Below are 17,388 nucleotides of genomic sequence, written 5' to 3' on the forward strand. Positions count from 1 at the left end.
TCGATTAGTCAAAACCACTTATGTTATTCCACTTTGAACTAAGCAACTTCAAAACAAAGTAATGCACTACATTCGCTAACCACTATCAAATGGATAGAAAAAATATCATTCTCTTCCAAAATATTTTCATTTTCTTATTTTTGAACATATTTTCTTTAGTAAGACCATAAAATAAGAATAAAACATAGGAACCCGGCACGTAGCGCCGGAATACCACCGGTGACCAATATATTATCCATCTTATTATCAAAATGTTCATGGCTTTCGAGCATCCTAAAAATTGCACATTAAGATGATAAAAAAATATTACTTTTATTTGGTTTAAGAAAATAAAATATTACTTTTGAGTGTATCAGTTTATTTCAATGCAGAAGGCTCTGAGAGCTTATAAATAACCATTCACCATTTCAATTTAAGTATCTTAAGATTTGACATAACTTTATCAATAATCCGTCCCCTAATGATCCATGTAATGAACCTGCTGCTCCCGTACATGTTCAATAATTGTTATCCTAGGTTCATGCAATTCACTCACTTAGAGGTGTCTTCTTTCGAGTTTTCAACTTCTGTTTGTTTCTCTTTAGCTCCTTTGTAACTTCTTAGTATGTATATGAAGAAGACGTCCCTGATAGGAGTTGCCCATGTCCCTCCAAAGAATGTGACCCAGATTTAAACCGTGAAATATACGTATGAGTTACATTTATATATTTTTTCCATTTAACCTGTTCCAATTATACACAGAAACTATTTGTGAATACGAATTACATGAGGAAGAATCCAAATCCATAAAACTGTACAACATTACAGAAGACCACTCCCATCAGAAGAAATCATCAACCGCTACATTAGATGAAGGCAGCTCACGCTCATCTTCCTTCTCCATCTCCAACTCTGGTTCGAACTCCGTCAGTTCAACAGCCGCAAGCTTCTTCAAATCAATAACAGATAGCTCATCCAACCTTCTCACCACCAGATCAGCCGCTCCAAGCTCATACATCGGATGCTTACTAGCCACAGCCACACACTTCATCTTCCCGTCATGAGCCGCCTCTATCGTCTGGTTCGAGTTTCCAAACACGATGCACCGTTCCGGTATGAAATCAAGAAGCTGCGCTGCGTAGACAAACATCTCAGGATCCGGTTTACCTCTGTGAACATCTTCAGACGCAACTATCACACTGAAGAACTTCTTTATCCCTATGGAACCAACGGCATTCTCCAGCGTCTCGCGGGGACGGGTCGAAACCAAAGCCATGGGGATCTTGTTATTCATCAAGACATTCACAAACTCGTGTGACCCGTCTCTGAGTCTATACACTCCTCCATGCAAAGCCTTGAAGATCTCTTCTTTCCGCGAAGCCATCCTCCTAACTTGCGCAGGGTCTCTCGACCAACACAGAACCTCAGAGATAGCTTGCTCGTTCTTCATCCCTTCAATGCGTCTGAGGATAAAAGCCGGAGGAGGAGACTTACCTTCCTCCTGAGCTAACGTAAGCCAAGACTGGCTCTCAAGGTCAGGACTGTCTTCAATCAAAACCCCTTCCCACTCAAAGATGGCACCTAACCAACCGCAACCCATACGCTCCTGCCTTAGCAGAGGGTTATGCAAGGAAGGCTTGTCGGCTTTGTTCTCAGGAGGCCACAAACCGGGTTTATCAACCGAACCGGAGTCAAGATAGTTCCAAGTCCTCGGTAGCTTCCTCTCGTCTTTATTCTTATAGGCAGGCATCTCCTTCGTCAATTCCATAGCGAGAGCCCTGATTGGCTTCTTTATCACGCTCTGCACCTTATCAAAGACAACTCCTTTCACCCTGAATCGAACCGTGTTCTGGGATCTCTGCGTTCTCGCTTCGTTCTTGACAGAGATCCTCGCGATCGAAGGCCGATGACCCACCAAAGACACAGCATCCGCCATGGTTACAGAATCAAGAAGAAACCCCTAAATTCAAATCTCTCTACCAATCTACACGATTATCAAACCCAGAATCAAGAACCAAACAGCTTTCACACCGGTACAATTCCAAAACTCTATCGAAACTTACGAGTATAGAGACACTCCAGCGAAGAAGTTTACAAGACCCAGATGACGAAACTTGAAGACCGATCTATGTACCACCAGAAAGAGAAAGAGAGGGAATTTTCGATTGAAACCTGGGTATGGAAACAACCGATTTGATAGAAAGAAAACTTCAAAGGCGAACAAGGTTAATTTTGTGATTCTCTTTTGTTTTCTTGATTTTTTCTTAATTATTTTATTTTAATATGTGTGTGATTGTAATAATACGAAGAGAAGCCATTGATCCAGATATTTCTGGTTTCGTTTATCTCACGGTGGATAAGCACCCACGTGTCAGATGCTGGAGGTGTCTACGGAAAAGATTGTTCGACGACGAAATACCGCTACCGCTGGAATAGACGAGATTCCTCCTTTGCCACGTCTCTCAATCTCTACTCACGTGTCTTTTACAAAACTCGTATCCAGTAGTAGAGTTCAGATTATCGGCCCAGGCCCATATTTGTTGTTAGCCCCAGATAATAAGCTAATTAGTCTCTTTTTTGATAAAAATAAAGCTCACTGGTCTAAATTTTTTTTCCCACCGTATAAATCTCTTATATATTAATTGAGAAGCATTTGAAAAATTAAAACTTTAATTTTGTATTAATTAAAAAAAATCTCAAATCCTAGGTGACAATCTAAATGCCTTCTAAATTACATTTCAAAGAATTATAGAACATCTAATATAAAGTATAGTTTAATCTAATGGTGTCACATTATTCCATAATTATATAACATTAGAGAATATTATATTAACCTAAAATATAGGAAGTGTGTATTCATTCCTTATATAAAAGCTATGGAATTACCTAATATGATTTACATATATATGACAATTAATAATTATGAATAATAAAGATTTGATAACAATTTTTGCATCCTTCTTCATTTTTGTTTAAATTTATATTATTAAAAAAAATTAAACAATCACATTAGCCATATAATAAAAAAATTAGATTTTTTCTTATATGTTATATTTTGAATTTTTTAAAATGACTTTAAATTACAAAAATGAGGAAACCTTATATGATATATATATATTTTAAAACGACTTTAAAATACACAAATGAGGACACCTTATATGTTATATTTTTCTTATACGTTAGAATTTTCTTATATGTAATATTTTGAATTTTTTTAAAACGACTTTAAATTACAAAAATGTAAGTTTTCCTTAAGTATACGACTAAAAACATTAAAATGACATGCATCAATTCGATGGTTGATTTGAAAGCTTTCAAAACCATATGGAAGATAAAAGTCAAAATAATTTAACTCTGGTAACAATACTGTTCATTTTTTTCAAGAATGTGTTCGAACGAAAAAATAAGGTTTTTATGTCATAATTTGTTTAATGTCCACTAGAGAACATTATATTAACCTAAAATATAAGAAGTGTGTATTCTTTCCTTAAATAAAAGCTACAGAATTATCTAATATGATTTACATATATATGACAATTAATGATTATGAATAATAAAGATTTGATAACAGTTTTTGCATCCTTCTTCATTTTTTTTTCAAATTTATATTATTAAAAAAATAAACAATCACATCAACCATATAATAAAAAAAATTAGATTTTTCTTATATATTATATTTTGAATTTTTTAAAATGACTTTAAATTACAAAAATGAGGAAACCTTATATGTTATATTTTTTTTTAAAAAATGACTTTAAAATAAAAAAAATGAGGACACATTATATGTTATATTTTTCTTATATGTTAGATTTTTTCTTATATGTTATATTTTGAATTTTTTAAAAAGACTTTAAATTACAAAAATGTAACTTTTCCTTAAGTATACGACTAAAAATATTAAAATGACATGTATCAGTTCGATGGTTGATTTGAAAGCTTTCAAAACCATATGTAAGATAAAAGTCAAAATAATTCAACTGTGAAAACAATAGTGTTCACTTTTTCAAGAATGTGTTCGAGGAAAAAAATAAGGTTTTTATGTTATAATTTGTTTAATGTCCACTAGAGAACATTATATTAACCTAAAATATAAGAAGTGTGTATTCTTTCCATAAATAAAAGCTACTAAATTACCTAATATGATTTACATATATAAGACAATTAATGATTATGAATAATAAAGATTTGATAACAATTTTTGCATCCTTCTTCATTTTGTTTAATTTTATAGTATTAAAAAAATAAACAATCACACTAACCATATAATAAAAAAAATAGACTTTTTCTTATATGTTATATTTTGAATTTTTTAAAATGACTTTAAATTACAAAAATGAGGAAACCTTATATATTATATATATTTTTTTAAACGACTTTAAAATACAAAAATGAGGACACCTTATATGTTATATTTTTCTTATATGTTAGATTTTTTCTTATATGTTATATTTTGAATTTTTTAAAACGACTTTAAATTACAAAAATGTAAGTTTTCCTTAACTATACGACTAAAAACATTAAAATGACATGTATCAATTTGATGGTTGATTTGAAAGCTTTCAAAACCATATGAAATATAAAAGTCAAAATAATTCAACTGTGAAAACAATACTGTTCACTTTTTTCAAGAATGTGTTCGATGAAAAAAATAAGGTTTTTATGTCATAATTTGTTTAATGTCCAATCCGATCAACCCATGATGTATTAATTATAGTTTTGTTCCATTATTTTTAATAAAAATTGATCCGATCCATCGGAAAGAAATTATATAATAACAACAAAAAATATTTTATATATATAAATAAAATGATCAAATATATAAAAGAAATTATCGATAATATATACAAATAAACTCACCCTGCGCAATGCGCAGGTCTTATCCTAGTATTAGGGAAATCGTGATAACTAGCCGCGGACATAAAACTGGAACAGACCTGAAATGAACCGGTTCGGTTATGCCATATATACCCACCGGATTTTACAGTCTTTACCCATGGATATCGTTTCGGTTCCTACTTGGAAATGATCAGATTATCCGATTAAACTGAAATACAAACCTTAAAATCTAGCAGTAAAATGTCATTAACCCTATTCGAACCCAAACTGAATAGAAAGAGTGAGAAAATGTTACCATCCGGCAACTTTAAATTTGGTGTATTCTCTTATATTATAAATGTATATAGTATTTCTATGTTAAAATACTTATAAAATTGACACATTAGTGACTCGAACCCTGGTAAAATTGACGAATGGGCAAGTGTAACAACTAGACCACTTCGATTAACATTTTATGTAAGACATTTTGTATATATATATATATATATTTGATTCAAATATTAAATGGGTATTCGGAACCGACACATAACCAACAAAATCTGAATCGAAACCAAACCGAAATCTCGTAAATATATATTGGGTATAAGAATCATTTATCCGATAAATCCAAAAGCGAAAGGATCTTACCCGAACCCGAACCGAATACCTGAATGTCCAGAGCTACTGATAATATTACAAAAATTATAATTCATCAGATAATCATAAGAATCATATAACTATAAGACGACTAGGGTTAGAATATGATATACTAGGGGGATGTCCGCGCTTCGCGCGAAATATTGTTTTATTATTGCTAAGAGCATGATTTTTTGGATAATGTAATTTTGTTGTCGTTTTTATTTGTTAAGAGCATTACTTGGTATTTTTAGTGTGTTTTGTAGTAGTAGGTGATATATTAATATATTTTGTGTTTGTTTTTTTGAATAATTTGTTTTTGTGTGTATAGTACTTGTTAGTAGTGAAGTGAGCCTCTAACGTAAAAGAATATTGAATTTCAATAACTTTGTATCTACGCATTTGTTGATTATAAGATTAACGGTTTCAGCGTCAAAATTGTTTTTTATTTTATTTTTTTGAAAATTATAACTATGTTTTTTTGCCCTCTCCCCATATTTTGACATTGAGCTGTCATCGTCTATGTATTTCGTTACCTTTCTGGTGTGCGATAGTTCTCACCATCACCGAAAAAAGATTCACCTCTTTCTCTTATTCTTCCTTGCCATCTTCACCTGTGAGATTATATGGTATTTTTTGTAGATCAGGTTTATGAGTTTTCAGTTGTTCGGTTGATTCTCACGGCATTGTAGGCTGTTCCAGTCAATATTGACAGGTCCTCTTCGTCCTTAGATTTCAGCTGATGTTTGGAACTGCGTCTCTTTGGTTGGGCCAGAGTTTAGTTGTCTTTGATGTTGTATTCATCGTTGTTGGCTTACCGTCAATAGTGTCTCTGTTCGTCTTGGTTTTCAAGATCTATTTTTTGGTGTTCTGATTTATATGCTCTCTTTTATATCTCGAGGACGGCTCCATAGTTTGCTGATTTCGTTTTGTCTCCTTTTCCCTCTATTCTCGCATCTCTTTGCTGCTTTCATCGCATCTCTGGTGGCTCTCCCTTTCACCATGTTTGCCACTTCAGGTTTGGATAATGTTTTCGTTCGTGTATGCTATGTGGGCTTGGAAGGTTATTTCTGGTCTCAAGTTTAGTCTCTAATTTATCAGTGGTTGTCTTTCATTCTCCCTCTCTCAAGTTGTTTCTTTTCTTTCTATATTTCTCTTGGTATAGGTGTGCGGAGTTAGTCTCTTGGAGCTTTGGTCCCTTCTATCCAGAGCTTTGTGGTTTTGCACTTGCATGACCGTCTTGTATGTTCTTGTTTAGTTTGTGAGGTTTTTCTTACCTTTTAGTTACTGGTTGTGATTCCAGTGCTTTAGCCATATATCTTCCTGCTTCTTGGTGGCTTTGGCCTTTCGATTATTATTCTTTTTTTGTCCCGCTTTCTTGGTTATTTACGTTGATGCTCTACTTTCTTATTCTTAGTTTGATTATCTTATGATATTAATAGTGAAATAAATATATAATTTGTAAATGCAATAATAAAAATTAGTAAATAATAAAATGGTGAAAGTTTATGCTATTTTGAATTGTGAATAAATTAAATATTTAAAATATATTTATATTCTTTTATTTATTTCTTGAATTTTAGGGACCAATAAATATGAGAAAGATTAGATAGTACATAATTAGAAATTGATGGAGCAAATTGCAATAATTTAAATGAAGAAGGATTTAAAAAAAACATGAGGACACATGTCAACAAACCCCCCTTCCACATGTCATAAGAAGGGAAAAAACCAACTTTATATAGATAGATAGATAGATTATATAGTATTCTGACGATAATGTCGTTTTGTTTTTATTTTCTCCCTATGCATTTTAGGCTGAGGATGGGAGGCAGATAATTGATGGAGGAACTGCATTGTGTGTATCATCCACTATACTCTTACCATTCAGCAAAAATATGATCAATTTATGTGTAAAGTGGCTCGACCACTTTTTTAAAAAACGTTTTACTTTTTGTTCTTGTTTTAAGAACCACAAGTGGTTCATTTCATCAACTCCCATTTAGGAGTAGTTCAAATTTATCCACTAATAATAAATACACAGTATTGTTTGGTAATTCATATATGCAACTTATTTTAACTATTAATTTCTAGACTTAGCTTTATTAAATACATAGGATCATTATATTTCATTATATTATTTTGGCTGTATATATATATATCTTATTATTTAAAATAATATTTTTGATAATGTAATATTTACTTTGATTTAAAAAAAAAATATTTTTAAGTTGGTGAGTTGGTTAAGATTAATTTACAATATTCTACTTATTCATATCATATATAATTTATAATTTATTAAATCTTATAGTATAAAATAAATAGCCTGTACATATTTATTTTAAAATTAATAATTTATTAAAAATACAAAAAATATTAATTTAAATCTTATATAAATTATAATAAATTTGTACAATATTTTGAACCGTTTTTTATCCACTTTCATCATTCAACCTATGTTTTGAACCGCTAGATCCGCTTGATCAACTTTTGTTTCGCTCGATCCGTTGGATCCACTTTTTTCCGCTCGATCCGTTGGATCCACTTTTTTTCGCTCGATCCGAAACGCTTGATTCGCTTTTTCCGTTCAGAGTCTTAATTTAATTTAATTAATATAATAAAATTATTTTTTGTGTGTTTTTGTGAGAAGTTTGTTTTTGTTCCTTTAGAGTTTATTTTAAGTACTATAATTACTTAATAATTCTCTACTATAGTCTTTTATATTAATAATAAGAATAATGACTATATATATATATATATATATCTTTAAAACAGTTTCTATTATATTTTGAATAAAAAATTATATATTTATTTCATTTAGAAAATTATTTTTAAAACAACTATTTTAATTTTATCATGAAAAAACTAAATTATTAATTTATATATAAGTTATATTAAATGTGTACAGTATTTTGAACCGCTTTTTATCCACTTTCACCATTCATACATATGTTTGAACCGCTAGATCCGCTAGATCCACACTTGATCCACACTTGATCCACTAGATCCGCTAGAACCACTTTTGTTTCACTCGATCCACTTGATCCACCGAATCCGAAACGCTTGATCCGCTTTCTCTATTCGAAGCCTTAATTTAAAAAACTTGAAAGGAACAAAGAAAAAAGAACAAACTTTATATGGTTAAAGGAAAGCAAACTTGAAAGCAACGAACAAGATTTTGTTTAATCCTTACTAGATCTTGACCCGCGCAACCGCGCGGCTATATGTTTTCACTTTTATATGCATAGATTTTTTTTTTGTCATTAACTTAAAAATAGACTCATACTGATTCTCTAAACTACACTGGTAGCTCTCCATCCATGTGAACGACGAAAGAATGTTGTTTTCAGACACAACATGCTAGACTATCCGCCTTCAAATTATGCGTTCTCGGTAGATGAATGATCTCAGAGCTGAGAAAACTTTCTTGCAGGGTCTTAATGTCTTCCAAATAACTTGCAAAAGCTGATCATACTTCTCGTTCTGAAACCATCTTCGCCAATTGAGAACAATCTGTTGCAAACGTGACCACAAACTACCGCAAATTCCTCATACATTCCATCGCCCAAATTAGCGCATCCACTTCCAAATGAAGAGGGGAAAGACTAACCCTGACATTTCTTACTCCCATCAAACCAGCAAAACCTTCTAAAGTACTATACCACTCATATCCTGAAAAAACCTCATTATCTTTTTAAGAACCATCTGTCAAACACCATCGACCTGGAATTGACGGTAAGTTCATAGCTTCAATATGTTGTGCTGCCCTCTGTGTGTTTAAAACTTGTGCTTCAGCCCAATGTGTTGTTTCTGTTTTCGCAAATTTGAGCGTATCCCTGGGATAAATGTCCAGATTACTGAAAACTTTGTTGTTCCTTTCTTTCCAAATGTACCATAAAATCCATGCAAATTGATGATTCTCCATTTGTGGAAAAACTCTCCAGAAGAAATGATTCATATTTGTGAAGAGAGCTCGAGTGGGAAAAATAGATGGGTTTGATGGTATCTGTGAGAGAGCTCAGACCTGACATGCTGGAGGACATTCAAAAAACACATGGTTTATTGATTCCTCGAAGGCTCCGCATCTGGCACAACACATACCCCGTTGTAGCCCTCTTGCTTGCAGATTTTTCTTAACTTATATACACCTTGACATCAATTGCCATAAAAAATATTTTATTTTTGGTGGGCACCAAACTTTCCATCAGAACGCTTTCAATATCAACTGTAGGTCCCAACATTACTGGTGTTGTTTCCTTATCTGGGTAAACTCGTTCTACTTCGTATCTTGATTTGATCGTGTATTTCCTATTTCTTGTGAAATGCCACCTATCCTTATCTCCCATATGAGTCCTACTCAGTGGTATGCTTTCTATGATTTTTACATCATGGGGATCCACCAAAGCCCGAAATGCCTACGAGTTCCAACTTTACGAAGTTGAGTTAATGAGAGAGTCAACTGTAAGGTCTAGGTAAATGTTATGTTGGTTTTTGTTTGCTGGTCTCGGGCGAGTGGTTGGGAGCCATGGATCGTTCCATACGGATATAGATGATCATGATCCCACCCTTTAAATTAGTCCTTTGCTAACTAGAGATCTAGATACAATACTCCGCCAGCCATATGACGGAGAATATGATCTAATCGGTTCCAAGGGTGAGGCATTACTGTAGTACCGTCCTTTAAAAACTCGAGCAAATAAGGTATTTGGTTTCTCTATCAAAAGCCATAACTGCTTACCAAGCATCTCCGTGTTAAAATCACTGAGATCTTTAAAACCTAAACCTCCTTCATCCTTATTTATATATAATTTGTCCCATGATTTCCAGTGCATCCCTTTTGTGCTTCCCCTGGGCTCCACCAGAATTGTGCTACCGCCCTCGTCAGTTTCTTTGCGGTTGCCTTTGGTAAACGATAGCAGGAAATCACATGATTTGGTAAGGCCGTAACTACTGATTTAATGATCACTTCCTTTCCGCCTTTAGTAAAAAACTTAAAACTCCAACCATTAACCCTATTATTTAAGTGATCTTGTATAAATCCAAAAACATGAATCTTGGAACCTCCGAGATTCTCAGGTCGTCCCAGGTAAGATACCATTCCTCCTAAATTTGTGTTCCCAAAATATCCCGCAACTCCTGTCGGCTGAATTCCTTAATCTTGTATCCAAATTGAATTGAATTTTTTTTGAAAATTTATTAGTTGACCTGATACATCTTAATACTACTTCAAAATCCTGAGAATGGTTTGACACTCCTCTTTTTGTGCCTTACAAAAGAAGAGACTGTCATCTGCAAAGAGCAGATGAGATATCGATGGACAAGCTCTAGCTACTTTCATTCCGGTTAATGCATAGATATTTGTTTTACATCATTAGTAGTATATATTTTAACGTTAATCATATACTTAAATGTTTATATAACTATCTCAAATACAATAATTTTATAATTTACATGTTATAATTAATCAATTGTTTAAAACCGTCACATGTATTTGTCAGTTCTTATTATATATATATTTTATTGTATTTGCATATAGTTATTAAACAAATTAATATATTCATGAGAAAACATATTTGAAAATTATTTTGTATTTAATTTATGCTAAACTCCGACCTTCCCTTCAAAGCATGATTTCCTTTTACCAATGTTTTAGATATATATATATATATATATATATATATATATATTATTGTATATAAAAAAGTCTAAGATAAATTAATTTTAGATATAGTTTGCTAATTTTTAAGAAATTCTGTCATTGTATTATATTTTTAACACAAATAGTTTATATTTGTGAAATAAAATTTATAAATTTATCAATTTAATATACTTTTATCATATTTAATTTAATATAATAATTGTTTTAACATGATGATTATGATTATAGAGTAGATAAAATAGGATATAATTTTAATTTTTCATTTTATAATATATATCTTAATATATATTGATGCATAATAATAGTTAATTGCTAATTACGAAATTAGTGAAAATATTTACATATTTTTTTTTAAAATTAACATATTGCTAAAGCATTTTTCAACAGATTATTAGAATTTTTAAAATATAATATAATATATACATATATATTTATATTTAAAATGAAAAGATATCATGATTAAAGTAGTTTCAAAGATTTAATTTTGAGAAATTTGTTTCCTATACAAATATAACTGTATAATTTGTAAAAAAAAAACACCTTTTCAGTTGAGCTGTTTTTTTTTATAATGGCCAAATTACCCCTGCAATAACTATAGCCGGATAACTATATATGTAAGCTATATCTAAATGTTTTTTCTTAAATTTATTTTCATGTTCTTAATTTTTTTTTGTTTGGTAAAGATGCAGCTCTTTCATGACTGCGCCACCGCGGGACTACCGAACATTATGTCGCTGCGTCATTGTCATCTCGGCTCCAAAACTTTCAAATAAGCAGATTTTTCATCAATCTTGCCCCAAAATCTTAAAATATGCTGAGATTGCTTCTAAGGTTCTTATGGCTCTTAATGAAAGTTATTATACCTTTAGCCGACTATTGATCGAAATTGCAACTAACAATTCTGATATTTGGATAATTGATATACATTACTTAACTTTTAGAGTTTGAATATACAGTGATAGTCGACTACTGATCAAAAAATCCAACTAACAATAACAGTATCCGGATAATTATTTTAGTCAGCCAGCCACTAACATAATAACCAGTTAATATGTAAAATATCCGAATAAATTGGAATATAACCATGCAAATTCACGGAGGAAGATGAATTAAAAACATATGTCTATTAGTCGGTTAAAATAATTTGTAGACTAGAAACATATTTGTTAGCCGTCTAAAATAATTTAAGATCTCTGATTGTAAGGAGCAAGGATAACAATGTCATTTTACCATTTTTCTCTCCACTTATTACTGTTTTTCCATTTTTGCAAATTTTCAAGTTATTACCTTTTTTTCATGAATTCACTCTTATTTTGAGAAATTGGTTTTGGTGAAATATATGTTAATTTTATACGTATTATATAATTTGCTAATGTTAACCCGTCGTACTAATGTATTATATTTTTATTTTTGAACACAAAAATTTTATACTTACGAAAATAAAATATATAATTTTGGCAGTTTAATACAATTTAATCCTATTTAGCTCAATATAATATAATATTTTTATTTTAATATGATTTATTATGATTATATTATAAATAAAAATAGGATATAATTTTTATTTTTCATTTTGTAAATGATAACTGAATATATTAATGTATAATAGTATTCAAAACTAATTTCAAAATTAGTGAAAATATTTAAATATAATTTTTTTAAAAAAAATTTTAAATCTTGTTAAAATCTTTTTGAACAGATTTGTTATATTTTTTTAAATAAATATATTTATATTTAAAATGAAAAGATATCAAAATATATTATGATTAAATTAGTTCAAAGATTATATATATTGCTAGTCTTAATAAAATATATTTAATAAAAAATTTAAATGATGGTCCAAATTAAAAATCAAATGCAACTAAAATACTAATCTTTATTTATAAACGTAGTAATTTAGTGATTCATTTTATTTTATTTATTAATTTGAAAAAAATATTTTATTAAATTAGTAAGATATCCTAAATGAGAATGTTGACCATTTTAATAAAACTTCCTAACTAATAAATTTGACCAACTTATTTTATAAGAAAGATATCTCAAAATGATCATAAAAGTCCTCAAAGATAATTAAGCAATAAAATAAATCTAGGCTTATAAAACTGTAAGTTAGTATATATATGCATGTATCTAACCTCTTTGTAAAATCCAAAAGTTAAGAAGGTGTGTGAAGATACATACTACGTTCTATCATATTGACAAAACAACAATATATATCTTATTAATTGTCTCTGTTCTCTTATTCACGCAGGGAGGAGGAAGAAAGATGGTGTCTTGTGGGAGCTTTGCTCAGGTGTCCTCGAGTGACGACGAAGAGGACTCCCTAGCGAAGACGAGGTCTCAGGGACAGAACTCAAGGAGACCTGAGGAAACAATGGAGGGAAATATGAGGAAGCGTGAGAAGGTGAGCCTCAACGAAGAGTCTGATGGGGAAGAGGAGGAGACAGAGAGGAAGAGAAAGAAAGATGACGAAGAAACGCCGCCAAAGGAATTGGAGCCCGATGACGCGAAACCGGTTGGTGAGCCGGTTAAAGTTACGGGTAGAGGAACCCATTACGGGCAGTTCGAATACGGCGGTAACAGATACGAGCTGGTGAGTTACATCATGCTTTCCTTTGCACCTGAATGCTTTGTTTCTAGCCTCTCTCTGACATTCCTTTCTTGCACAGGAGGATTCGGTGCTGTTGCATCCAGAAGACACTAGTCTTGAGCCTTTTGTTGCCATTATCAAGGTACTGAATTTTTGTATATGCTCAGGGCTGGTCTTGGACAAAGCCAAATGAAACGCTGATCTTAGGCACCCTAAAATTTTGAAGTAAATTACATAGACATGCCAAAAAAAAATAATAATCTACGCTTGCAAATTTGTAGAAAAACAAATTAGTTGAAATACTTAATAAATCTCCTATGGCCTCTTAAATCTTGTTGTATCATCCATTTCACTTGTTTTTTTGGGTAGGATATTACCAAAAAACAAGATGGAAGGATGATGATTCTGGGACAATGGTTTTATCGTCAAGAAGATGCAAAGAAAAGGGGTGGGGGAAACTGGGTAGTAAAGGATACACATGAACTTTTCTACAGTTTCCATCGTGATGAGGTCCCAGCAGAATCAGTGATTGAAAGATGCGTGGTGAATTTTGTTCCAGCTCATAAGCAACTTCCGAGAGGCAGAGGTTTTATTGTGCGAGAGGTGTATGAAACGGTTGGTAAGAAGCTGTGGAAGTTGACTGATAAGGATTATGAAGTTGCAAAACAACGTGAAATTGACCTCTTTGTGGACAAGTCATTGGCGCGATTGGGTGATCTTCCTGACCTCTAATCTAAACTGTTTCATTATATATGGTTTTGTGGAGAGTTAAGCCAACCGTAAACCAATTAAAACTTTAAAAGTATAATAGTCTTTGTTTAATAATGCAAAAGCTGTATGTTGCTGGACCCCAATATATTAATAATCTTGGTAATGGTCTTCTGTCCATGCATCCAACTAACAAAAGCTTAAAACTCAAATTTCTTGTGAGTATTGTTGTGTAGTGTTTATTTTGTATGACAGAAAAATACTAGAATTACTGCACGGGTGGTTCTGCTATCTTATCTATCTGATGTTTTAAAAATTATGCCTTAAAGGATCGATTTCTCTCCATCGAATCAGTTTTATTTTGTTTGAGAGGGTCCCTTGGCCATAATTTCTTAGGGTCGGTCTAGAAGGCAAACAAACCACAAGATCAATTAGGGCATACATCACGAGGGAACATATTTTCATCTGAACTGTCATATTAATTTTTTAATAGTAACTGAAAACTTAGAGTTTTAACTCTTTAATTACACTGCAAGTGCACATCAAATGAGAGTAGTATAGAAGGAAGAAAATCCACGAAGAGCAAAGATTTGACAATAAGTCTGTGATAATAAAGTCAAGCTAGGGCAAAAAAGGGATTTTGGTTTTCCTTAAATTAAGCAAAAAATAATTATGCGGAAATAAACAATGAAATAAAAGCGTCATGCATTAAGAAAATCACATGAAATCAGATTATGAATATAAACAATTTATCAAAAAATCAACTAAGCACCATCCTGGAATTCAAAATACAAGTGTATAAACTTTCCAATACCGTGGCTCCAGTTACGTACTATGTCTAAGAACTAGGTAAGAACATAGAGAACTAATTCTCGTTCAACCTAAAAAATTAAACATGCATTAAGTTTGAGTTTCGATAGGTCACAAAACGTAATAACATCAACCCATATTGGCTAAAGACACCTACCTTGCTCACATAAAATATTTTAAAGCAATCAAATCAACTCCCACTGCATTCAATTAACCTGAGATCATGAACTAGGCAATCAATCAGACTCAAACATTAAGAACAATCCAAGTGAAGAACTGTAATAGATATTCCCTAATCCAACAATCCTAAAATTCATTATCTTCAATTCTTTTGAAACCCTAAAATCTAACTATGATGCTACTCAACATAACCAAATAACACAAGATCAATGATAGAATCTGCTTAATTAGAATAAAGAGACAAAAACAACGGTTCAAAAATATTTTCTCGTCACTTCACAACTTTAAAACCTAAAAGTATAGACCTAATTAAAAACAACTCAAATAATAGATATAGGTCAAGAATACGCCTTGGTCGAATTTTAGGCACAATCAAATCAAAAATAAGAAAATCTAGAATTTTATTTTTCTTGTATTAAATTGACAAAAACACCAGTTTTCAGTACTACGAGCATAACTTTTGATCTAACCAATGGATCGACCTTACCCCGATAGTATTGGAAAGAGAAGTCATTTCTCTATCTTGTGTCCAAACTAAGCTCAACCTCATTGTGGAAAATCTTCCATATGTTGCTAAATTTCAGACATATCTGCATAGTTCTACATCTTTTATTTCTTTCTTGTATCCAGTTCATAACTCTTTTGTTCTAAGTAGACTTACCTGTATGACCACCAAATAACACCAAAATACTTGAAAACACGTACTTAACTTAACAAAATACTCAAAATATAGGATAGAGGTAGATTAAACACTGATATGTTATGTATGTGTAAACATAGTTTATAATTTGGGTTTTCTGCAAAAAAAAATCATGTTAAAAAACTCTCGAACAGGATTTTGTTTTTTGCGTATTAAACTGCGAACTTAAAACCCACGGGGTCAAACCATGAAGTAATGGTCAACTCGAAATATAGCCCTCGGTCGTGTATAGGTTTATGAAAATGTGTATATTTTTAACTGAAACTAAAACTACGTCGTTTTGAGCAATTTTCTTTTTTGTAAAAAGACGCATAACAAGTGAGTCAAACCCTAGTCTCAAGCTTAACCAAGGAAATACCAAACCGTTTAAGCTGTTGTGTTTCTTTCAGTTACTATCAAACACAATCATTTTTATTTACTGAATGTATTTTTTTCCTTCCTCCGGTAATAACCCGACGGTGAACTCCGTGACGGTAAGGCAAGTCCCGTTGATGGCGATGCATTCGCTGAGCTTCACGTCCTCCAGAACCACTCTCGCACCGATTTTAAGGTTGCATCCGCCATGGTCAGCCATCCCCAAATCGTTACATGGCCCATCTCTTCCACGATTCCCATGAACACAGATCGGATGCTTAGATTTTGCTTCCTTCTTTTTCTTCCAAATATCTACTTTGATTAATTTAGTTTCGATGTGCTCTTTGTTCCATCAGTACGAATCCTTGTGGAGTATTCGGCTGAGATGGTTAACAAAACAATTTTTAGAGGAAGGAAAAATATACATTCAGTAAACGATTGTGTTTGTTAGTATTTGAAGAAACACAACAGCTTAAACGGTTTGGTTTATCCTTGGTTAAGCTTGAGGCCAGGGTTCGAGTCAGTTGTTATGCGTCTTTTTTCAAATTTTTTTAAACCGACGTAGTTTTAGTTTCAGTTAAAAATATACACATTCTTATACACATATACACGACAGAGGGCTATATTGCGGGTTGACCATTACTTTGTGGTTTGACCTGTGGGTTTTTAAGTTCGCGGTTTAATACGCAAAAAAAAATCAAGTTCGAGGGATTTTTCGCAGAAAACCTTTACAATTTTGATTAGCCTTGTTATAGTACGGTTGACTTAATTACGTTATTTTATCGAGCTGAACTAGTGTAATAAATTTTAATATTATATTATAACTATATATGATACTAGATTAAAATATTAAAAATATGTTAAAATTTTGCTTAGACCATCCAAAAATGTTATACCGGCACTGTGTCGTAATATCTCATTTGGAAATATGTTTGTTTCCTAACTTTTCAATATTTT

General features: G+C 31.8%; 2 protein-coding genes across 2 annotated transcripts; one reads left to right on the plus strand and one right to left on the minus strand.

Moving 5' to 3' along the window:
* Window positions 1-682: 682 nt before the first annotated feature.
* Window positions 683-2,284, minus strand: LOC106446287 (5-amino-6-(5-phospho-D-ribitylamino)uracil phosphatase, chloroplastic). The gene is made up of 2 exons (XM_013887983.3): window positions 2,043-2,284; window positions 683-1,963 (listed from the first exon to the last, which is right to left on the minus strand). The coding sequence occupies exon 2, from the start codon at window positions 1,913-1,915 to the stop codon at window positions 821-823; it is 1,095 nt and encodes a 364-aa protein (XP_013743437.1). The 5' UTR covers window positions 1,916-1,963; window positions 2,043-2,284; the 3' UTR covers window positions 683-820.
* A 10,795-nt stretch (window positions 2,285-13,079) lies between these two features.
* On the plus strand, window positions 13,080-16,257 carry LOC111200055. The gene is made up of 3 exons (XM_048769457.1): window positions 13,080-13,682; window positions 13,759-13,821; window positions 14,049-16,257. The coding sequence occupies exons 1-3, from the start codon at window positions 13,356-13,358 to the stop codon at window positions 14,409-14,411; spliced, it is 753 nt and encodes a 250-aa protein (XP_048625414.1). The 5' UTR covers window positions 13,080-13,355; the 3' UTR covers window positions 14,412-16,257.
* Window positions 16,258-17,388: the final 1,131 nt, after the last annotated feature.

The sequence above is a fragment of the Brassica napus genome, chromosome C9, assembly GCF_020379485.1.
Source record: "Brassica napus cultivar Da-Ae chromosome C9, Da-Ae, whole genome shotgun sequence".
Classification (NCBI taxonomy): Eukaryota; Viridiplantae; Streptophyta; class Magnoliopsida; order Brassicales; family Brassicaceae; genus Brassica; species Brassica napus.